Source organism: Monodelphis domestica, chromosome 6, assembly GCF_027887165.1.
Source record: "Monodelphis domestica isolate mMonDom1 chromosome 6, mMonDom1.pri, whole genome shotgun sequence".
In the NCBI taxonomy this organism is placed as follows: Eukaryota; Metazoa; Chordata; class Mammalia; order Didelphimorphia; family Didelphidae; genus Monodelphis; species Monodelphis domestica.
Genome location: NC_077232.1, coordinates 76,917,356 through 76,941,443, shown reverse-complemented (window position 1 = coordinate 76,941,443; position 24,088 = coordinate 76,917,356). Strand labels below are relative to the sequence as shown.

Sequence of the window (24,088 nt, the reverse complement as noted above, 5' to 3'; positions counted from 1 at the left end):
TAGTCCCAAGCATGGTGTGGATAAATATTTGTTGAGTTTTAATTGAATGGAGACTCTCTTCTCACAATGCCTGGCTTTTTATCCAGGGCTCCCTCCACACAGTGCCATGTTCCTGTTGTCCCTTCATATGGAGCCACGAGCTGCTCAAGGGTCAGCTACAAAGGCCCCCATTTAATATCTGTGCTGCAGACTTACCAGCCACTGAAGGTAACCCCACAGCTCTCCCACCTGGGTGCCCCTGAAGACGCTCGCCACTCTCTGCCTCCCATTTCATAATCTGTGTTCCTCCCAGAGCCATGAACACTTAATATATTCATTCTCATTTGCTTGCTAATAATCATTTGCCATTTAATGTTCTCCTCAAAACCCAGTCCTGGAGTTGAAGAGGTTTCTGATATTTATTTATCCCCTGGGCATCTTTGAGAGGAAGGTGGAACCACAATCTAAGTGCTGTGCAGAGACCTTTAAATGGGTGACATTTAGCATTCTTAACAAAGAAAACAAGAGAAGCCTGGGAAAGGGTAACAGGGAAGGATGTAGGGGGAGTAGGGAAGATTATTTCTATTCTTCATGAAGTCCATGGTTTCAACAGTATGAGTCTGTCCTCCAATGACAGCTTCCCTTCCATAGTAGAGGGTTTATTTATTTTTTAAATTGAAAATCTTTATTTAATTAATTTAGAATATTTCCCCATGGTTACATGATTCATGTTCTTTCCCTCCTCCCTCCTAGAGCCGATGAGCAATTCCACTGGATTTTACATGTGTCATTGATCAAAACCCATTTCCATATTATTAATATTTGCAGTAGTGATCATTTAGAGTCTATATCCCCAATCATATCCCCATTGAACCATGTGATCAAGCAGTTGTCTTTCTTCTGTGTTTCTACTCCCAATGTTCTTTCTCTGGATGTGAATAGCATTCTTTCTCATAAGTGAGGGTTTATTTTTAGAATGGAAAAAAAGACTGGAAGCTGGAGTCAAAAGATTTGGGTTCAAATCCTTTCTCTGCCATTAACTACTTTACTATGGCACCTCAGTTTTATCCTCTGTAAAATAAGGGGTTGGACTAGATGGCTTCTAAGATCCCTTCCAACTTTAAATCGATGAGCCCATGAATCTTTATGCATAATATATTACAAAATATACTACCTGAAAAGTTAAATGAAGCTGCTTAATAGTGGGATTGGGGTTGAGGTCGATCACTTTCCACTAGTGTGATTTGTAACTTATTAACAGAAAGGAAGGATGTATATCCTCCATTCAGACAACCTTAAAGGCAGGGATTGCTTTCACTTTATGTCCCTGGAACCTAGCACACTTCTTAGCACATAGTTTGCACTTCATTAATGCTTGTAGACTTGTGGACAATTAGCAGATAGAGTCAAGAAGATTCAAAGTTCAAATCCTCCTTCAGACACTTATTAGCTAAGTAACCTTGGGCAAGTTACTTAATATCCACCTGCCTCAGTTTCCTCAATTGTAAAGTGGATGTTATAATAGCACTTACTCCCTAGGCTTGTTGTGAGGATCAAATGAGGAAATATTTATAAAATCTTTAGCCCAGGACCTGGCACATGTAGTCTCTATACACTGTACACTGTAGAGACTACACTATTACTCTTATGATTATTATTACTTTCCTTAGACAAATCAATTCACTTTTCTGGATCTTATTTTTTTCCAGCTGTAAAAATAAGAGGTTTGGCCAATTGGCCTGTAAGGACTTGTCTAGCTCTTAATCTTAACTATTATAGTTTCAAGTTCTAACAGTGAGTTCTCTGAGCAAGTTTATGGTGTGTTGGCAATATAATTTTCTATATCTGTCCACCACATTCCCTATTCTAGTTTTTCTCTCAATTCATAGTGTTACGTAGAACTTGCCCCTTCCCCTTGCTGGCCCTCATTTTCCTCTTCTCTGATAAGATGTGTGAGAACTCTTAGGTCTTTTCCAGTTCCACCTGACATTTGGCATTTTGAATCTATGATGATGCTTCCATTAACAGAGGGCTGACTGGTTCAGAGCAAAGGGTACTGAATTTGGAATCTGAAAGCTTGGCTTCCCAAATGCTTTGGCTACTTACTTTCTGTGTGACCCTGAATAAGTCACCCACTCTCTCAAAGCCTCAATATCTTCCTCTGAAAAGAGGTGATAATAAGACTTGCACTCTTTCCTTCCTGGAGTTGTGGGGAAGAAAATACATTGTGAACCTTGAAGGGTGATAGAAATGAAAGCTCTTATCAAATGAGATGCATAAAAGTGCCTTGTAAACCACAAAGTGTTAAATAAATTTAAGCTATCATCATTACTAGAGTAGTTCTTTTTTTTGTTATTGGAAAATTTTATTTAGTTAATTTAGCATATTTTCCCATGGTTACATGGTTCATGTTCTTTCCCTCCCCTCTGCCCCCAATGAGCAATTCCACTGGGTTTAACATATGTCATTGATCAAGACCTATTTCCATGTTATTGATATTTGCACCAGGGTGATTGTTTAGCGCCTACAGCCCCAATCTTATCCCCATCGACCCCTGTGATCAAGCAGTTCTGTTTTTCTACTTCCACAGTTCTTCCTCTGGATGTGGATAGTGTTTTTTCTCTTAAGAGATCATTGCATTGCTGCCAGTAAAGAAGTCCATTATATTCGATTGTACCACAGTGTATCAGTATTACTAGAGCAGTTCTAAACACCTAGTGTAAGGGTACGATGTCTTTTTTTTTATGAAAAATGCCCAAAGATGATTTTTTAAAAATTAGGTCTGAGTTCTACTATGCTTTTTATTTATCTCTCATGGCCAGAGATTTGTAAATAAATCATTAGTGCCTCCACCGACACAGACACATAGGCATCATTTGGACCCTGATAGATTACTTCTTGACCTGGGAATTGAACATTTGAAACTTTTCAACTCAAAGAGCACACCTTTCTTCTGGATGGCATCTAGACTTTAACTTGTCTTTTTCCAGGAATTGTCTGTTTCCCAGGGAACAGAGAAAGTATTCTCTGCTCCCTTGCAGTTCGTTGCTCCCTTGTAAATTTGAGAAGAAAACATAGGCCTAACTCAGCTAAGGGACATGAGTTATGGCTGTTAAGGAGAGAGGCCTGACCACCTCCAAGTTCACTGTGGCCTTTTATAGCTTGTTGGAAATCGATGGGAAAAAAATCCTATTAGTGTTGAGCAATTATTTGCATAGAAATTATCAAAGGTCATTCAACCAGAGAGAAGAAAAATAAAGGTGAGTTAACAAGCTGTGTCTTCTTCTTAGAAATAAACCTTTCCTTGTGCTGAGTGTAATTTGGCAAAATGAGAGTTTTGAGTTGGTTAAAAGCAAATGTGTATGCGACAGGGTCAAACTTTTAGCTAAGCCTCATAGACAACAAAGACGATGGGCAGATCTGTGCAGTGTGGATGCTAGATCTCAAACTCAAGAGAATTCTCTAGATTATTCTACAGAAAAGGACAAACATTTGCTAGTTTACATAAAATGGTTGATTACAGGTGGATCTTGACAATGACCTTCAGCATTTGTGAGATTTTATTTTTAATTTTTTTAAACCCTTACCTTCTGTCCTGGAATAAATACTGTGTATTGGTTCTAAGGCAGAAGAGCAGTAAGGGCTAGGCAATGGAGGTTAAGTGACTTGCCCAGGGTCACACAGCTGGGAAGGGTCTGAGGCCAAATTTGAACCTAGGACCTTCTGTCTCTAAGCCTGGCTCTCCATCCACTGAGCCACCCAGCTTCCCCCCTTTTATTTTATTTTTTAAAAACTCTTACCTTCTATCTTGGAATCAGTTCCCTATACTAGTTCCAAGGCAGACATGTAGCAAGGGCAAGACAAAAGAGGTTCAATGACTTCCCCAGGTCACATAGCTTGGAAGTGTTTGAGGTCAGGTTTGAACCCAAGGTCTCCTGTCTCCAAATCTGGCTCTCAATCCACTGAGCCACTGGATGCCCACACTTGCGAGATTTTAGAAACATATTCCACTTACCAGTAACTGCCACCTCCACCGAGAAACTCCGATGTTTCAGTACAATATAGAGTTGATCTTGAACTCTCAAAGGCTAAGACAGCAACTAGTACTAGCACTAGCAGGTCCTACCAATGTGGAAAGGCTGAAAGTAAAGGTCCAGCAAACAAGACTGTATATCTGTCCGGGGGAGTGCCAACTAGATGATAACAAAAAGTGTGATAAAGCCCCTCATGCTGTGATTGGATAATATATTGCGTGAGTTAGATGATGGTATAGTTATAGAGGTTTAGAATTAACTGGATTCAAAGAGTGATCATTCATTAGAGTGTCAACATCAATTTGGGGGAAGCTCTCTAATGGAAATCATCTTTTCTTGTCTTTCGCAAAGGGGGAAGGAAATCCTCCAATTACTGAGCATGTTCCTGGGTGGAGATGAAACCACCTCAGAACAGGAGTAGAAGAGAGGAGTCATTTGGTTCCAAATAAAGAAAAGAATCATAAGAGAACACCTGATTATGGCAGAAAGATCATTTAGTCCAATACTTGTATTTTTTCAGATAAAGAAACAGGTGGGAAAAGTGACTTGTTAAAGGTCATAGATATAGCATCAGTGTCATGATTTGAACTCAAAGCACATCTAGTATGCTTATATATTGGTGTTTTATATCCCTCTACAGGATTGTGAACTCAGTGGAGGCAGAGATCAAGTCTTACCTAAATGTTGCGTCTTTTCTTACACATCAGAGTGTACAAGTGTATTCTGTGTTAGACTACACACTTAATTTTATTTTTTGTTGTTGACTAGGAAAGAGTGACATGAACTGATGCAAAGTGAACTGTGCAGACCTAGGAGATATTATACACAGGAACAGCAATATTGCTCAATGATCAGTGTGAAAGGCTTAGTTGTTTCAGCAGTTCAATGATCCAAGACAATTCCAAAGGATTTAGGATTAAAATGCTGTCTACCTCAGGAGAAAGAATTGATGGTATCAGTATTGTTTTCATATCATTTATATCAAAGTGCTTGCCTTCTCAAGGAGGGGGTAGGAGTGGCAGGGAGGGAATTTGGAAATAAAAAAATCATCAAAAACAAATGTTAAGGGGGGCAGCTGGGTAGCTCAGTGGATTGAGAGCCAGGCCTAGAGACAGGAGGTCCTGGGTTCAAATGAGGCCTCAGACACTTCCCAGCTGTGTGACCCTGGGCAAGTCACTTGACCCCCATTGCCTAGCCCTTACCACTCTTCTGCCTTGGAACCAATACACAGCTTTGACTCTGAGACAGAAGGTAAGGGTTTAAAAAATGTTAAAAATATTTTTAAATGTGAGAAAAAAACAAAATAAAAACAGTAATTAAAAAAAAGTATTCATGAACAGGTGATTCAGGTCTTTCAGGCTAGGAGATGAATAAACTGGGGATTGGCTAGATCAGAACTCTGGCTGAAGACTGAAATGGGGTTACCTTTGTCCACAGGAATCTGTTTTGTTAATGTGGAGTCCTTGGAAGAGTAGAATGCTCTTATTACAAAGTCTCAGCAACAAAGCTTTGGTGCTGAAGGACCCCTGTTAGAGGGAAGGTGATCCTAATCTAATAAAAGTAGGTTTCCACATTGACTTTCATGGGGAAGAAGGCGAGTGATATAGAGTGAAGCTCCAAAGGACCCCTGGACCTTTGCCCAGTCACCAGGATCACAATCCAAACATCTGCTGCTCCGCCCATCAGGGGAAGAAACCCCTGGAAGCTGGATTAGCTCAGTGACACTGGGTGACTTTCAGGGGGGGATTTAGTGAGCTTTAACACACAATTAGCTGGTTTCTAATATGCCTAATTATAGTCTTCCATCACTCCCATGTCCTTCCTGAGCTAAGGGCAGCTTTGTGGCTCATTCCTAAGCCATGGCAGGGTGATGGTAGCTCCTGGCAAAATAGAAACTCAGAATTACAGATTGTTGCAGAATTACAGCTGGAAGGGACAGAGTGCAACGTGTCAGTATTGGAAGGGACCATAGAAAATAGTGTCAGAGCTGGCAGGAACTTTTCAAGTGAGATATCTGAGCTGAGAAGGATCTTAGAATAAGACGAGACTTTAAAATACAGAACAATTTGTTCAAGTGGGGTGGACGTCACAGACCAGTCCCCTTAGCCAGCTGGCATGCGGGCCTGAATTCCCTCCTTGGTTGGATTAAGCCATCAGAAACAGGTAGTTGTCCTTAAAGGATTATGCTAGCCTCTGCCCACATTCATTAACTTGAGGGGATGCTAATTACTTTCCTTTTATGAACTTGTTTCCTCATCTTTAAAGTGAGGGTGAGCATATCGACACTCTGCCTTAAGAAAATGTTTTGTAAAACTCGAAATGTTTTAGAAATGTGAATAACCATAATTTTAAACCATCTACTCTTTCCTTTCCTCTTGGTTCTATATGCAAACACAAAGTGAGGAAAAATAATGGTACACATACATTGAACCACCAATTGCATTTACTTCACCACCTTTTATGCAGGTATAAAGGACTAGGAATTTATTTGTGGGTTAGAATTGAACCCAGTTGTCTCTGGGGGGACAAGTAACTATGATATGGCTGAGTTGCTGGTCTTGAACAGTGGAAGAAGCATTTGATCTGATGGGGGCTCCTGGTGATAGTGGGCTGTGCACTATGGGAGGTAAGCTCATCACAACTCCCTGGTCAGCCCAGTCTTTGGAGGATCAAAGACAAAGGGGAGGAAATGGGCCAATAACAAGTTGAGTGATCACAGAACGAGTGCTGGGAATTCAGAAGCCATTTAGTCTGGGAAATATCTAAGCTGCAATGTACTATATGGTATAGATATGATAGGTATTGTTATCCCATTTTACAAATGAGAAAGTGGCATGCTCTTGAAGGTCAGCACTTGATAGAGTATGTGCTATCTCCCTCTGGAAAGCTTTCCTTTTGTTTTTAACTGCTTTTCTCAAGACCTCATCCAAAACTGTGAACTTCTTTGATGCACCATTATATAATTATATGCCATTCAAAAAGCATTTTTTGGAGCATCTACTTGTGCCAGGCACTGTGGGATTCAAAGAAAGGCAAAAAACACTCTGCTTTCAAGGATGTCAATCTAATGGGGTAGACAACATGCAAATAATTATGTACAAGCAAAATGACAGATAAGAGAAATTAGAGATAATCAACAGAAGGAAGGCATGGCCATTAAGGGGTATCAAAGAAGAATTCTCGTAGAAAGTGGCATTTCAGCTGAAATTTGGAAGTCAGGGAAATCAGAAGGCAGAGGAGGAGGACAGAGAGAGTTCCAAGTATAAAATCATAGTTATAGGTATTTGCAACTCACTTCCTCAACTAAGCTGCGAGTTCCTTATAGACAGGGGATTGGGTTTGATCTATGCCAGGGCTCAGAACAGGGCCCTGCTCATACACAGAAGCTACCTCAGGCTTGTTGAATCTGAATTGGTTTTAAGGTGGTAAAGTAGTTTCAGAAGAGCTGAAATCGCAGTTCATCATATCAGCCAGGAGATGGTAACCAGGAGATTAGTATTCAGAACTCTCAGTCCTACCCTGCCCGCCATCCAATGTGCTTTTGGCAAAATCTACTGAGCTTGGGATGCTGACCACTGTCCCTTATTAGAACCGGGAAGGCAATGGTACTCATCCCTGGACTTTTTAAATTAATTTTTTTTCTATGAGGAATCCTGGGAAACTTTGGTGGAGGTAGTTAGAGTGGGAAAGGCGGGGGGAGCAGTAAAAATCCTTGGTTGGGACAACCAGCTTGGAGACTTTGAGAGTCAGCTATAGTGTGTGTGTGTGAGGAGGGGGCCAAAGTCCCGAACTTGGGAGTCAGAAAAACCCTAGTCACACAGCTGGTTATTAGTTGTGACTCAGGAAAATGATTTTCCCCATCTTCTGAGCATAAGTTTCTGCATCTGTAAAGTGGGGATAATAACACCTATCTCATATCTTGAGGAACAAAGGTTTTTAAATGCTTTGTCGACCTTACAATTTAATAAAAAATGATTATCCTAAGGCTTCTATCTCTAAAATAAGGCAAATTCTTAGAGAGGACTTGTTCTACAAGCATCCATTTGTACAAATCAATAAGCAAGTTACAACTCTGTCCTATATTCAGTTAAGTAGGGCTCCTGGTTTACAAATTGGAAACAATGGGCAGGGATGAACAGCTCTTTTCAGGACATAAGAAAGGAGTCTTCCCCATTTCCTATATGATGAGTTGCAATAAAAGTGAACTTTGGATTTCTCATTTTTTGATTATGACTGTTAAAAAAAAAGATTAAAACACCCTAATGACTTGATTCTACTTCATTTACTCTCCCTACCCTGCCAACCCAGATTAATAAGGTTGAGGACAATCATTGTGAGCTCCTTTGATGTCTTAAAATTATGACTTTAGGATTTTTACCTAAGGAAGTGGTGACCCAACTCCTGGCTAAGGCCAATCCTTCTATCAACTATCTCCTCTCTTGCATCTTCAAACTCTTCCTCTCTGCAGTTTTCCTCTATTGGCTCACAAACATCTCCCTCAATCCTAGAATCATCTTCTTTTGACCCCTTTACACCATCCAATTGTATTCTATGTATCCCCAACCTTCCATGACCAAATTTCTTAAAACAAAGCCAATCCTTTGCTATATCTTCCACATTCACCATTCAGAAATGCCTTTCAGGTTAACAAGGACCTCCTTATTAAATGTTCTTCAGTCATCTTCCTTCTTATTATGACAAGGCATTTCACAGAGTTGACCACTCTTTCCTCCTTGAGACCATCTTCTGTTTCTATACTCCTCCTCCTCCTCCTCAGAAGCACTCTGATGTAGGGGAAATAATGCTTGATATGGAGTCAAAGGAGAAGGGGGCCCATCTTCCTCTCTACCACCAGCAACTATTGACCAACTGCTGCCAAAGCACAGGAGTCATGACAGTGGCACCATCTCCCCTAGACTAGCATTCTTGCTTCTAACCCAACCTTTATAGCTTTTAACAGGGGAAGCAACTTATGGAGAAAGGGCTAGCCATCCCCACCAACTGCCAATAGTTCTCCCACATAGTGTAGGTAAGCCAAACTAGCTGAAACAGTTTGTGGGTGAAGCTGGAGGCAGCATGGGGCTGGCAATCAAACCACCACCAGCATACTGACCATTCTTGTCCCTTAGACCAGTGTTGGCAAATCTATGGCATGTTCCCTTCCCCCTCTCCATGCATGTCTGAGGACATTTCTTACATGATCCATCCCTCTGCCCAGCAGTCCAATGGGAGTGCTTCCTCCTTCCCATCTGGGGTAAGGCAAGGGGGCTCACATGCAGTATAAGGGTTGCACATTGGGTGCTTGGTCTCTAAAAGGTTCACCATCATTGCCTTAGACCTTGATAGGGACAATCCAGGCCCCTGAAACCCAAGAAAATTGGGCACAGTGGTATTAATGATGTTAAGAGACATTAACATAAGCCACTGGAACCCTAAGAAGTACTAGTCTTTTCCATTTAACTTCCAGTTGAAATATTCCATATACGTTGTCTTCCCTACCACAACTGTGGAGCATCTGAATGTGCAGGAAGCAGGGACTCTTACTTTTTCTATCAGTATCCCAAGAGCTGAGCATTGTACTGGGTACATATCAAGTGCATACTTTACTCATCTTCTGCATAAAAGAAAAATGGTCAAAAAATAGCTGCTAAAAAGCCAAGGCCTGGAGTTGAGAGATGGGATAGGAAGAGGAATCATATGGACAGTCCATATGAGGTCAGAAATACAATGCTTGTGTATAAGTAAGAAATGGAAAACAATTTTTATTAACATGTTTTACATTTACAATTTTTTTTATTAGCTAATCAACATCAACATGCAAAAATAAGCGCTAAATACAAACCTCTACAATATGGTTTTGTTTAAGCTACAATGGTTGGTTGGTTTGTTTGGAAAAGTCATCAGTAATTGTTGAAGCTGAACTATTAGTTTCTGCAATGAATAATATTTAGACCCTAGACTTATGTTACCATCCTGCAAGGCCTCTTCAGAAACTGTCCAACACTAGCTGATTTTCATGTGAATACATTCTCAAAGCAAGAAATAAGGCAGTAGCACTAATGATTTGATATTAACCCCTATGAAGATAACTAAGAACTTTAGAAAGACTTTCACATGAGGAGGGCAAACTGGAAGAGTCTATAAAAACAAGCCATTTGGTTTGCTTGCCATGCTATGTTTTCTTGGTATTTTGGCAGCATCCTTAAGCTTCTGTTTGGAACAAACAACTTCTGCTCAATTCTAGGATGAAGTCATAATCTCATGATCATCACATCTCTGGAAATGCAACATCTTATACTCAGTGTTATTATCACTTCGCTACAGCATCCATAGCAGAGAACACAAGAAGCTTTCATGGAGAAACCTCCTTGTTTTTCCATGTATGATCATTAGCAAAAATAGGAGAGTAACTAGAAAAACAAATGGGGAAAAGAATTGAGTCACATTTTTTAAGTGGGTCTAAAGTCCCTCAGTGTTTAAGTCATCCTTAAAAGAAAATTTATTTTTGAAAGATTAAAGTACTTTTCAGAAGCATCAAATTTGTGACTTATGTTACAAAATCCTACCAATCAAAATGTTGTTTTCAAGTACAAACTTATTAAGTCATATTTCCTGTCTCTCTAAGAGTATTTATTGTTGCTCATTGATCTTTGGTCGCAAGAAACAACATTGCCACCAACAGGTTTGATCCTCAAGATGGCACATTATGCTTCTTCGCCACAATAGGCCACCCCAACTAGGCAGGCCACCCCCTATGCTGTGTCCCATTCCAGCCAGCACTGGCACTCCGTCCTGGGGCCATGGGGATCTACATGATGTACACTTTCTCAGCTTGTGAGAAGTTGAAAACTTCTTTGGTTCTTGGGCAAACGACTTTGTCATCTTGACGAATAGAAAGCAAGGACTGAAAAACAAAATCAAGAACAAATGAATGCAAACAAATTAAAACTAAATAGCTCTTTACAATTAAAAATCAGATTGTTAAGGATCCAAAATAAGCCTCTTTTGAGAATAGGAACCTTTCATTTCATTTATTTTTTAATTAAAAAATTTATTTTTATTTTTTTATAGTCTTTTGTACATTTTAATTTATTTTTAACTTTTCCCAGAACATAAACTGTTTAAAGAGAACTCTTACAAGTTTTCTCTCCTTTTTTGAATCTACCATAAAACATGTACTTGCCTCACTCTAAAAGAAATGAATATTTACAATTATCCTTCATAATTTGGCTGAGATACAACTCCAGAGATAAGATTAATAAAAAAATAAAGGAGACTAGAAATTATGAACTTAAAAAAAATTCTCTTCCTTCAAATGAAGACATTATGCTCCATGATTTGAAGCAACAGAAAAATGAAAAAGAGCAGAGAACAAGCTTACATTGTAGCCATAGACATATCCATTTGGTAACATCATGGGTGGATTATTTTCATTCATGACATCTCCAGAAATCTTGCAGACTAGCCGAGAGTTAGCACAATGGGCCATGGGTAGAGGCTGGGCCAACTTGTTGAGTGACTTACTACATACGGGGCAGTCTGGATTCTTTGAACTTCCATCTTCTTTATAACACTGTCTGTTTCATGTGTCAAGGAGTCATAGCTTAACAAAGATTGCAATTGTTAGGAAAAAAACAAGGCTAATAACACAGCATGGTGGAATGAGGTTCTATACTTACTCCCTATAAAACTGTAGGCAGCTCAGCTGCCCCCATATCTTTAAAATGAAGGTATTGTATGGCTGACCTATAAGGTTCTTTAGAGTTCTAAATCCCATACTCTTTTACTTTGGGGAAAGGAAACATTTTTTGATAACATATAAACCTACCAAAGAGATTAACTTAAAAATAGTTACATTTCTGATATTTGCTATCAATTAAATTAACGAGGAAAATGTAGTATACTTTTAATGGCAAAAAGACACTCCTGTCTACAAACACACTTTCTGATCCAGTGACACTAACCACCTGGTTATTCTGCAATCAAGCTACTCCATTTCTCTGATTTAGGTATTGCCACTGGGTGACTCCTTGACTGCAGGGCTCTCTCTCCTTATCTCTGCCTTTTCGCTTTCTTCAAGTTCTAGCTAAAATCCTACCTTCTAGAGGATGCCTGTCTCAACTTCTCTTAATTATAATGCCTTCTTTCTGCTGATTATCTCCACTTTATCCTGTAGATAGCTTGTATGTACATAGTTGTTCACATAACATCTCCATCATAATACTGAGCAGGGACTGTTTTGCCTTTCTTGGAGGCACTAAATGTTTACTGACTATCACTAGTGCTCATAAATAAAATAAAATTAATTTGAAATGCATGAATAAAAAGCAGTCTTGCCTTTCATTTTACTCTTCCCCCCTCCAATCCCCAATTGAAATCATCATGAAAAGTGTACTAATCTGCAAAGAATGTGATCTGGATTTAGGGCCCTGGGTTTGAATTCTGTCTTCAACATTGTTTAGATCTGAGAACCTGGAAAAATCACTTGACCTCAGGCTTTGTCTCTTCCTTTATAAAATAGGGACATTAGTACTCCCCTTTGCTGAAAGGATCTTGTGAGATTATGCCTTTGCAAACCTAAGAGCATTTTAGAAATAACAGTTATGATAAGGATGAGCAAGGTCATGAGGTATTTAAGGGGGATGATGATCAGGTTTTTCTGATTGTGGGACTGACCTTCCATCTTTGAGAGCTATACCAATGGAAGTTTGGGCATGTTCCACCATGCTAAAAAGTTTTGGGGTTACTGACCCAGGAATGCACTTTGTGTCTGCCATGTAAGAATGAACTGATGTTGGCTACAGGAAGGTGGGATGAGGGAAAGAGAAAGATCATGTATCATGTAACCATGGGAAAATTCTTAATTAATCAATTAAATACAATTTAAAAAAATTTAAATTAAATAAAAAAAGAATCAGCTGACTTTGAAAAGGCTCAAAACCAGTATGGCTACAGGACAATGAGTATTTGGGCCAAAGAAATTCTTTAAGATCATCTATCAAATCATAACTTATCAAGTCCCTTATTATCCAGTTATGAAAGTGGAAAATAACTCTGAGGGAGGCAGGTGCTTATTTATCAGCAGGCAATGGGCAGTGCAAGTAATATTACCATAGATCCTAGATTATGATCTAGAAATGGAAGGGTCTACAGGTCATTTGGCCTAAATCTTCCACTTTACAGAAGAAGAAACTGAGGTCAAGGGCAATTAATTCACTTGCCAAGGTTACATAAGTCAGAGGCAGAATCTGAACCCATGTATTCTGACTAAAGTCAATTCTTTTTTAACTACAATACACTGCCTAATTTTATATATGAGTCTCAGATGGATTAAGTGCCTCTCCCATGGTTATATCACTTGGAGATGTCAGTCTTAAAAGAATTTATGCTTTGGGTGTTATTTACAAACAAAAAGTGGAGAAAACAAGAGTAAATTATATGGATAATTCAAATGAAAATAATTTTCATTCAATTACCTAGTAATTTTAAGAAAATCTATTTTTGCCTTGCATTAACTTAGTAAATGCTTTAAGTCATAAAAAAGTAGTTTTGGAGTTAGAAGACCCAGGCCTGATATCTATTCACTTAGGAATTTAACAAAATCCAGATCCTTCCCTCTAAAATGAGGATAGAAATACTCATCATCATGTATCACAGGGTGATCATGAAGAAAGTTCTTAAATCAATGAATTATAGAAAATGGGCACTATTCATTATTAACTCTTATAGAAATAATGACAGTATCTAGCATTTATGGAGCACATTCAAAGTGTTCTAAAGCATTATTTTATCCTCATACACAATCCCTGTGAGGTGGCTATTATATCCCTATTTACATTTGGGGAAACCAAGGCCGAGGGAAGTTCAGTATCTTGATACTAGTGAGAAACTGAAGTTTTCTTGATGCCATACTTGGCAATCTCTTCACTGTGTCACCAATTGCCTCTTAGTACATGAAACCTTTTGCCCTTAGGATCCTTCATTTCTGATGAATGAAGATACTTTTCATTATCTTCATCTTTCACTCACTTGATTTTCACAAAGGCCATTTTCACTTTCTACCAAAATGCATTATGGATGGGAAAATAATTTATGAAGGGAGGATCCGGGTTTAAATCTGGCCTCAGACACTTCCTAGCTATGGGTCCCTGAGCAAGTCACTTAACCCTCACTGCCTAGCCCTTACTACTGTTCTGCCTTGGAACCAATACATAGTAGTGATTCTAAAACAGAAGGAAAGGGTTTTTAAAAAAAGTTTCCATATAAATAAAATCACCATAGACAAAATTAGAAGGGAAAGCAGAACACTGGGAAAAATTTTTAAACAGTTTCCTGGATAAAGGTTTTATATCTCAAATATATAGATAACTGAGTCATTTATAAGAATATAAGTAATTCTCCATTTCATAAATAGACAAAGGATATTAACTGGCCGTTTTTGGAAGAAGAAATCAAAGTTTATGTCAGATAAAATTGCTTTAAATCATATTGATCAGGGAAATGCAAATTAAAAACAACTCTGAGGTATCTTCTCACACCTATCATATTGGCTAAAATGAGAGAAGGGAAAAGACACAAATTTTGGAGGGGATATGGAAAAATAGTGACATTAATGGTGGAATTATGAACTGACCTAATCATTTTTGACCCAATTCTCTTGCCTTTCTGAATATCATGTTCCAAGCCTTGTGGTCCTTTAGTATTGTGAAGATTGGATTTAGCTATTTCCTGATTTTAACAATGAAGATACTTAGTCTAACAAAATCAGGGGGGATTTTGAATGTTAAATTAGTCCACCCTACTTAGACCGTACTTTAGGGGAAGATAAAGTTGTAATCTCCTGATTGAACAATGAAGGTACTTAAATCTTACCTTAGTGTGAAGCTAGAACTTTAAGTTAAGTCTATGTTAAAATCTTAATACAAAAAGGTGTTAAGTAACTATGAAGGTTAAATTAATCACAAAAAGGTTAAGTAACTCACAAAAGGTGAACTTAACAAAGAAGTGTTTAGTAACTAAAGATATAATCTAGTCAAAGAAGATGAGAACTCTAAAAGATATGGGCATTTAGAGGAAGAGAAACAAGAGTGAAAGGTTTATATATTTGTCTCACTTCCTGTCTTTGGCACCTTTCTGGCAGCGGAGAGTTGGCTGGTGGCAGCGTGCTGGGCCGCGTGGCTACAAGCTATTGTCTGATTTGGTGGTGAGTTTCTGGCTGAGTTTTCCTCCTTTACTTTCTAACTTTATCCTCTTAGAAGCCTCTAATCTTCAGAAACCTAGAGGCAGGGATTTTAAACTCCCCCTGTCACAGGCCAGGCAGGAGAAATTCTATATCCTCTTGTTGAAGAACAACAGGGCAATTTTCTTGGATAATATCTTGTAGTATGATGTCAAGGTTTCTGTTTATTTCCAGGTTTTCAGGTAGGCCTATGATTCTTAAATTGTCTTTCTTGGACTTGTTTTCCAAGTCAACCATCTTCTTAGTGAGAGAGTTCATATTTCCTTCTATTTTTGTCATTATTTTGACTTTATTAATTCTTGCTGTCTTGTGAGATCATTAGCTTCTATTTGCCCAATTCTGGTCTTTAAAGACTGGTTTTCAGCTATGATCATTTGCTTTTGTTTTCAGTTTGGTCTATTCTGCTTTTTCATGGCTTCCAGCTGTTTAATTCTGGCCTTCAATTTGCTTCTCATTTCATTTGATTTCTGGGCTTCTTTTTCCAAGTGGGAGTTTCTGTCTTTTAAACTGTTATTTTATTTTTTAACTATTTCCCACTTTTCTTGCCAAGTTTCTTCTGCTTTCTCATTTGGTTCATCATCTCAAATTTAAGCTCCTCACTAGCCTGTGACCAATTTTTTTTGGGAAGGTTTGGATGTGTTTACTCATTTGTTGTTCTCTGCTATCTCCTCTGTAATCTGGTTTGTTTCTCCATAAAATTATCCAGGATAAATGCTTTTCTCTTGTTCATTCTGGTGGCATTGCTTTTTGTTTTTTCCTTTCTTTCCCAGTTAGAAGTCTGAGTGAGGAGAGCAGGTTCTCTGTGAATGGAGCTACAGAGTGGGTTTTGCCCTGGGGCTATGTTTTGAGTGTGGCTTCTGCTGTGTGCTGCCCCTCTCTGTTCTATCTCTGAACCCAAGGTCTGTGTTCCTCTGTCCCCTGGGGTCCCAAGTCTAGCTGCTCTCATAGGTAAGTCTGTGGTGTTTTCAGTAAGCTCCCAAGAACCTAGAGATTGCCCCTCACTTGCTCTCATTCTGGCATGCTGGCTCTGACTCTGGGCTTTAGGTAGAGCAGGGAGGGTTGACCAGCTTGTGTTTTGGTAGGAGTTATTTAATTCTCTAATAGTGTGGAAATCCCCAAATCCCACCTACATTCAAGGCTGAGTCCTACAGTAGAGCAACTTCGCTCATCTGATTTTGTTTGACTTGTCCTTTTGAGGCACTTTATATCAGTCGGTGATGAGAAGAGCCTTGCTTCTACACTGTAGCTATCTTAACCCATTTTTTGAGAGCAACTCAGAATCATGTCCAAAGAGTTATAAAACTATGAATATTCCCTTTGACTCAGTCATACCACTCTTAGTTCTGTTTCCCAAGTTGATCAGGGAAAAAGGAAAAGAACCTGAATGTTTTAAAATATATATAGCAACTTTTGGTGGTAGCAAAGAAGTAGAAATTGAGGGGATGTTCATTGATTGGGGAATGGTTGAAAATTATATGATTGTAATGGACTGTGTGGTAAGAAATGATGAGCAGGCCGATTTTAGAAAATCAAAGAAATACTTACATGGAACAATGCAGAGTGAAACAAACAGAACCAAGAGAATGTTATATACAGTAACAACATTGTTTGAAGAGTAACTGTGAATGACTATATTTTGACTAATTCAAATCAACTATGAAGGATTTAAGAAGGAAAATGCTACCTACCTCCAGTGAAAGAACTGATATATGGGAGTTATATGTTGTATGGTTGCACACATATATCTTTATCAAATATTAGTCTTCTCTAATGTAGGAATTGGAGAGGGAAAAATAACTCAGAACTAAAAATTTAACATAAAAAATAAAATAAAAAAAATTTAAGAGTGCATTTGGTGTTACAGGTGTTAGTTGTCTTATCTGACAATGAGAACAAATGGGTTATCCATATTGGCCAATTTTACATTTTTCGTCTATTATACTATTTCTTCTATATCTTGAAAAGCTATCGGAATGTTCTGGCTTAGTTTGTGTCATGCCCAATTTTTCCCTCACATTGCAATTTGTTTAATATCTTTCATCATCATCTTCCTCAGTACTGTTTTGAAAATAAATTTGTATGCTAAACTGTCATTGTTGTGATCTGTCAAGTACTTGCTTGGAGATAGTTATCTTGGGTACTCTGTGTTTTTCTGCTGCTGCAAGTGCTTTATATCCATTATGAGGATGATGATTTTTTAAAAGAAAAATAGTTCATAGTCAAAAAAGGGCCCTTATCTTTATCCATTTCCTTTTTTTTCCTGAATAAATCATGTTGAAGTTGTCACAACTCCACAGTGTTCTTTTTAGCTTTATCCTTTTAATTTGGCATTGATTTAATTAACCTTTTTTCTAACCTAGCTAGTATTTTGACAGCACACATATCAGCAATTTCGAGATGATTGTCAAATTAGCAACTAGCCATTTTCTGTCTAAAATACTGACCAACAGTCATCACTCCCCAATATTCTTGTAGTCAAGTTATTTATATCTTAGAATTAAGGAATACGACAAACTCTAAAGAATCAAAATTGAGGGTCAAACTAATGGTATTGGTATTGGAGAAATGCATGGTGTTACAGTGTGCTAGACTGAATCTGGAAGACCTAAATTTGAAAATTGCTTCTGACACTTAGTATCTGACCATGGGCTTCCTTTAATACATCTGGCCCTCAATTTCCTCATATGTAATATGAGAGTTTTGTTCTAGATGACCCAAGGTCCCTTCCATCTTTAGATCTATGACCTCTGGCCCCTATAGTGGGAGCTAGAGAAGAGTCCAAAAGATGACAGGATCATCACTTAGGAAGGATGGGATGATAACAACACATGATGGTGTGAAGGCTAAACTACTTAACTTAATTTGTTCTTTAGTGCTGGAAAAGAATCACAAAAAAAAGGCTAGCAGGGAGAAGAAACTCAAGAAAAAATGTTAAATACAGATAGACTCTAGCTACTTTCAGGGAGTTTAAGTCACCAGTTTAGGATGAACTACATCAAAGAATAATAATAATGTTGTTGCTTTAGTCATTTTTCAGTTTCATCCAAGTTTTCATGATCCCATTTGAGCTTTGTTGACAAAGATACTGAAGTGGTTTGCCATTCCTTCTCCAGCTCATTTTACAGATGAGGAAACTGAAGCAAACAGGGTGAAGTGCCCTGCCTAGGGTCACAAAAGTATAAGGGGTTGAGGCCAGATCTGAACTCAGGAAGATGAGTCTTCCTGATTTCAGGCCTAGTACTCTATCTATTGTGCCACCAAATTGCTAATAATAATAATAATGACAATGCTAGTTGCCATTTCAGTGCTCTTCCTTTTTTACCTCTGTAGAATCTGGTAATGCTGAACTTCTTTCTGAATGATCTCTCCTCTTCAGGTCTTTGTGATACTTTCTCTTCCAATTATCTAAACATTTCCACAATATATTTTGCTGATTCATTGTCTTTACCATATCTTCTAACTTGACCCCTCATGACCTATGCTGAGTATTTATACTGTCTCCTTTGTTGATCTTAATAACTCCTATGGGCCTAATTATCATCGCAATGCAGATAACTCTCAAATCTATCTTCAACTCCATCGGATGCTTCAGTCTGGGTGTTGTACAAGTATCTCTGACTCAATATATCCAATAAAATTCATTTTTCTCATCAAAACCATCTGTCCTTCAAAACGGCCCTACTTTTATCTAGGGTACCTTTATCCTTCTAGTCACCCAAGTTTGAAATTTTGGGATTATTCTGATTCCTCACACAGTTAAGCAGAGCCACGGTTTGAACTCAGATGCTTTGGATCTAGAACCAGAACTCTCAATGGTAATTGCTGAAAAGTAGCTCACTTGTCTGTGACACTTGATGGTTTAGAAAGCTCTTTCTTCATGAGGTTCAGATTACTACTGTCATTCTCACTATAACCATTTTAGAGGTGAGGAAATTAAAGCCAGAGAAATAAAGTAATTAGCAGAGCCAGGATCCTTGGCTTTGGGGCTTCAAGCCAAGTGTTCTTTCCACATCATCTCGCCAGGGCTTTCTGTATAGGGAAGGATTATTTAAATGAACTGTACTGCGCCTTCCAGCTCCACAATTTGTTGAGGTTGTAGCTACTCTCACAACATAAGACAGATAACTCAGCAGAAATAATGGTTCAACTGAGCAATTAGTTTCGTTGTCTAGCCAAAACTTAAATGAAAGCCTGATCCAGACCAAATCGGTCAACCTCTAGGAACACAGTGCACTGATAATCTCCTGACTATATACCCTTGGTTTCATTATGTAGGTCTTCCTTGTTTCTTTATATTATATACTTTAGGCAGGGAACATGCCTTAATGGGCTTTTCCAGCCACATTTAACAGAAGAAACTTGTTACTAATAAAGCAAAAGCTGTTGGAGAGAACAGGTGCTTGATCAGATATCAGAGTGAGCTTCATCTTGACAGTCAAAAGGCAATTTGGCAAAGTCTCTTTCCTTCTCTTATAGTTCAGTCTTTATCTGTAAAGTGAGGGATAAGACTCGAGAATTTCTAAGTCTCTCTTCTAGATCTAACATTTGGTTATTCCAGGCATGGAGAATGGTTCATTTTTAAATGCTTTAAAGCTTATTCAGAAAAAAATCAAGTCATCAAGTTTTTAATGATATAAATTCAATGGGGAAAATATTCTACATGAATAATTTGATGCATTTTGGCATTCATACAGTACCTAAGAATATTTTGTCTGATTAATAATTTCTGTTATCATTCCTTTTGAAAAATGGTCAAGAAATATGATAAAACTGGTGTGTTCACTGGTTAAATAAAAACTAAGGATCATCTCTGAAGGACTTACTCTTTTTAAGCTCACAGATTTAGAGCGACAAGAAACGTTGGAGGTTCATCTAACCCAATTTCCTTATTTTGAACATGAGAAAAATGAGGCCCAGAAAGGTTTTATGATTTGCCCTTAATCACACAAACTTGCTGTGCCAATAGTAGGAGAAGTCCTCAGGCTCTATGACTAATTTTAGTGCTCTTTCTAGTCTACTACACAAGACTAAGAACAGAAAGGGACCTCAGAAGTCATCTAGTGCTAACCCATTTTAGAGACTGAGAAAGAGAGGACCAAAGAGTGATCTCCTGAATTTAAGTAGGCTGCCCTCTATGGCTGGAATGCACTCCTCTTGGCCCCTCCTTACCTCTACTTGTTAAAATATATGTTCTTTAAGGTTTGATTTGGCTGCCTTATCTTTGGTGAAACCTTCCGTCATCTTTGCTTATATTTTCCTAGAGTACTTCAGATTTCTTCTCTGCCCTGATCTCATTCTCTCTTGTTGTATACTTATCTGAGGACCCGTTTTTTCCCCCCTTAGCAGATTATAAATTACTCAAGGACAGAGAGGGTTTCAGAAAGCAGGTTGTTGGCAATCTCTGAGCATAGCCCCTGGCCCTATGCTTAAATATCTGTCCAAGATCATGGAACTAGTGAGTGCTGGGCTGGGATTCAAAACCAATTCTAGTGACTTGGAAGTCCTGATGACTCTTTATATCATACAACCTATCATGTACAGATCAACAAACTAATACTAATAACTATAAATCTGTGTTTCTTTAATACTTAGATCATGTTCATTTTTTACTTCATCTTTTTTTTTCCCATATAGAAACCTGCTTATTTTCCCAATGGCAGTCAGGAAAATTACATGAAAAAAATCTTATTCCTGTAAAACAAAATTCACTTTGTTATTTCAATGAGCACCAAATAAAGACAGATTTGAGTTTTATGTTATGTTCACAGGCTGTAGCCATGAAAGGATACGGTGTTTTTATGGCAGAAAGGCCTGCCTGGAGTGTGATGGTGAAGACTGAGTTGTTTCCTAGCTGATGTAGCCGGTAATTATCATACCTAAACTGCTGAATCAGCATCCTCCATCGGGCAGGGTCCAAAAGATCCTATAATTAAATAAAAGGAAAAAGACTAGAAACAAGGTTCCTTCCAGCTCCAAGATTCTAGATGAAAACTATTTATCCTCTAAGTGAAATTTCATAAAATTCTCTGTAATAATTACTCAGATAGTCCAATGCCATCAGATAATCAAATAACCTGCTCATAAAAAAAAGAAAAGGATGTTTCAATAAAGGGGGTGGGGAAGGGGGCAGCAGGATGAATCACCAGATTGCAATTATCAGCATTTCACTGAAAGTCAGAAGAAAATGAATTTTAAAATGAAAACATTTTTCCCCCCAATGCAGGCATTTACAAAATTGAAGATCATTCTTCGTTATTTTTATGCTTTGATTTAAAACCCACTGACATGACCTTAATATTCTGTATTTAATTTTCTGGAATGTTGGCTTGCTTATGAAGTGAAATTAATACTCTGGAATGTCAGAGTTTTTCAAGTTCCTAGGAATTAAAATACATGACTAAGCAAACTCCTGTCCAAGAAACAAAAACGTTTGCAAGTCTAGTCAGTTCTGTGGAATTAAGAACCCAACAGAACTCAAGAAGTGGAAACAAACAGGACCCAGCAAGGCCAAAATTCCAAATCAAGTATTTCTAGATCCTTGGGTTCAATTTTAGAGAAAGGCCTCTGTTATTTCAAAACTGTAACAACCTCACAGAAAACATTTCATCTAAATTGCATTTATGTCTATGGGATTTTAAGTAGAGGCAAATCCTGTTTAAATTAACCTCATCTTGAAGCAAAAATCAACCCTCAATCCTAGGTTCTATTAGAAGGAGAAATCAGAGAGCAAGATTGTGGCTCAAGTAAACAGTTGGTCTGTTGTTTAATTCTAAATGAATGCCACAAATATTCATGTTTTAGAGGCATGTCAATAAAAATCCACACTCAACCCAAAGATTTAAAAAAATATGAATGCTAATGATGTTTTCTTTTACTTCTCATAAAATGTTTTGTAGAGAATAGTACAAAGGAAGTACTAAACATGGTACCTGGGAAGCCCATAGATTCTGAGTCATCACCTCTTAAAAAATGATCTTGATTATGAAAAGGCTTGAGACTATGTCTTGTAATGGTTTGAATTAATTCACAATATGCAAAACGCACATATACAGTCTCAATTAAGTGCCTGTTTCCAACAAAGAGTTCACAGACTTAACAATGTTTGCTCTGAAAATTTGCTTTTTTTCTTCTCTTTGATGTATGGCTTATGTAAAGCTAAATATTTTGCATTTTTATTTTTAATTGCTGCTGGGAATTAATTATATTCTCAAATCTCAACTCTCCCTTACTGGAACATGGTAAAGAATTTTTTTCTATAGGTATTTTTTAGAAGATGAAGGGAGACATCTCCTGGGAGATGACAAAATATTGTGGAACCTACCAGAAGGGTCAAGCATTTTGGGGGTAAAAATGGATAGTGCTTCTACTGTCTCCACCCCACCATGTGTACTTGCTCTCTGTTTTAAACATTTCCCTAGCACACATACAAACAAGTAGTCTTTTTACCTTGGGGGTGGGGCACACATGCATGTGCGGCCTACAGTTTTCTAGGCCACTCGAGTGCTTTACAATTTGAAACAAATGGCAACTAGGGAATCATTATTTAATAACTAAATGGCAATAATACTTCATAATAACAAATGTTTCCTAAGGGTAAAGAGGTTTGCACCTAACACTGAAGCAGGTGCCAAACAGGACCACCTCAGTGAAGGGACTGGAAGCTTATAACATGGTAGGCAGTTGATACACACACCAAGAAACCCATGTGCAAAAGAGCTTGGAGAGAAAGGTGGCTTTAGAGTGGATCTCATAATTAGGGCATTAGGTAATATTATCTCCCATAACAATGAGAAATGATGCATGGGGGCAGGACTTGGAAGAAGATAAATTCAGAGACATCAATTTATGATTTAGTTGAGATAATTTCCACACTGAAGAATGAATGAAAAAGCATTATTAAGTGCTTTCTATGTACCAGACACTGTGCTAGGAGGTGGGGAGACAAAAAGCAAGATAGTCTCTTTCCTCAAGGCACTTGAACTGAAGAAAACAATATAAATCAGTGGGGAAGACAGACACCAGAGTTCTGATATGGGAAGTTACAGGGATGATGATGAATAGCACCATAGGGCAATTTATTAATTTGGTCTTTATAGTGTTGATTTAATTACTACTTTTAGAGCTAGAAATGAAAAGTAGGGGGTACAGAGTACTGAATCAGAAGGAAAACATCAGGACTAGGCCAGAAAGAAATGCTGCAACTAGAATTCCTTGGGAGTTATTCATAGTGATTTCAACAGAAGGTATGGGAACAGCTGAGGTAGCCTACTGGCATGAAGGTCAGCCCTATTCTAGCAAAGCTTGCCCTATCATAATTAGAATAATTCTTTTGAACCGGAATGCCAAGACTGACATTTTTAATCAGACTTAATTCAAAGAATTTTAAAGGTGAAAAAATAAATGAAAAATTACATAAAAGTCTTAACAGTAAGACCTTTTAGTTTAATGAAATTAAAAAGAGATAAAAGAACTGACAAATATTTATGGCTTTCTGATAAAATTCCAGCTTTGAAAGTTGAGTTTTTAAACAAACTGTAAACAATGTGGAGTCTACAGTTTTGTACATAATTTAAAAATGTATTTACTTAGTTAATTGTTTTTTATTGTTGTTGGTTACTAAGTATATAATTTAAGAAAGGCAGCATTTTTTCTTATGCAATAGTAAAGGCATGTTTAAAAAATGGGGAAAAAAGGTTCATTTTCCTACCTAGGTTAAAAAAAACTATCAAAGGAAATGAAATGTCAAACTCAAGACATCTTTACTGGTCTTCACAAGAAAGGGATTTCCCTACACTGCTAAAAGAGACAGCTATTTCTCATTTTGTAAAAAGCTCAT

General features: G+C 37.9%; 1 protein-coding gene across 3 annotated transcripts in view; it reads right to left on the bottom strand.

Moving 5' to 3' along the window:
• Positions 1 to 9,749: 9,749 nt before the first annotated feature.
• The window catches only part of MAEA (macrophage erythroblast attacher, E3 ubiquitin ligase), a 181,907-nt gene continuing 167,568 nt past the window's right edge, over positions 9,750 to 24,088 (bottom strand). For all 3 annotated transcript variants that reach the window (XM_001365447.4, XM_016423369.2, XM_056803649.1), the window contains 3 exons: positions 21,042 to 21,175; positions 11,395 to 11,590; positions 9,750 to 10,917 (listed from right to left, as the gene is read on the bottom strand). In XM_001365447.4, the coding sequence (XP_001365484.1) occupies positions 10,822 to 10,917; positions 11,395 to 11,590; positions 21,042 to 21,175 (426 nt within the window). In that variant the 3' untranslated portion in view covers positions 9,750 to 10,821. The remainder of the gene's footprint in view (positions 10,918 to 11,394; positions 11,591 to 21,041; positions 21,176 to 24,088) is intronic.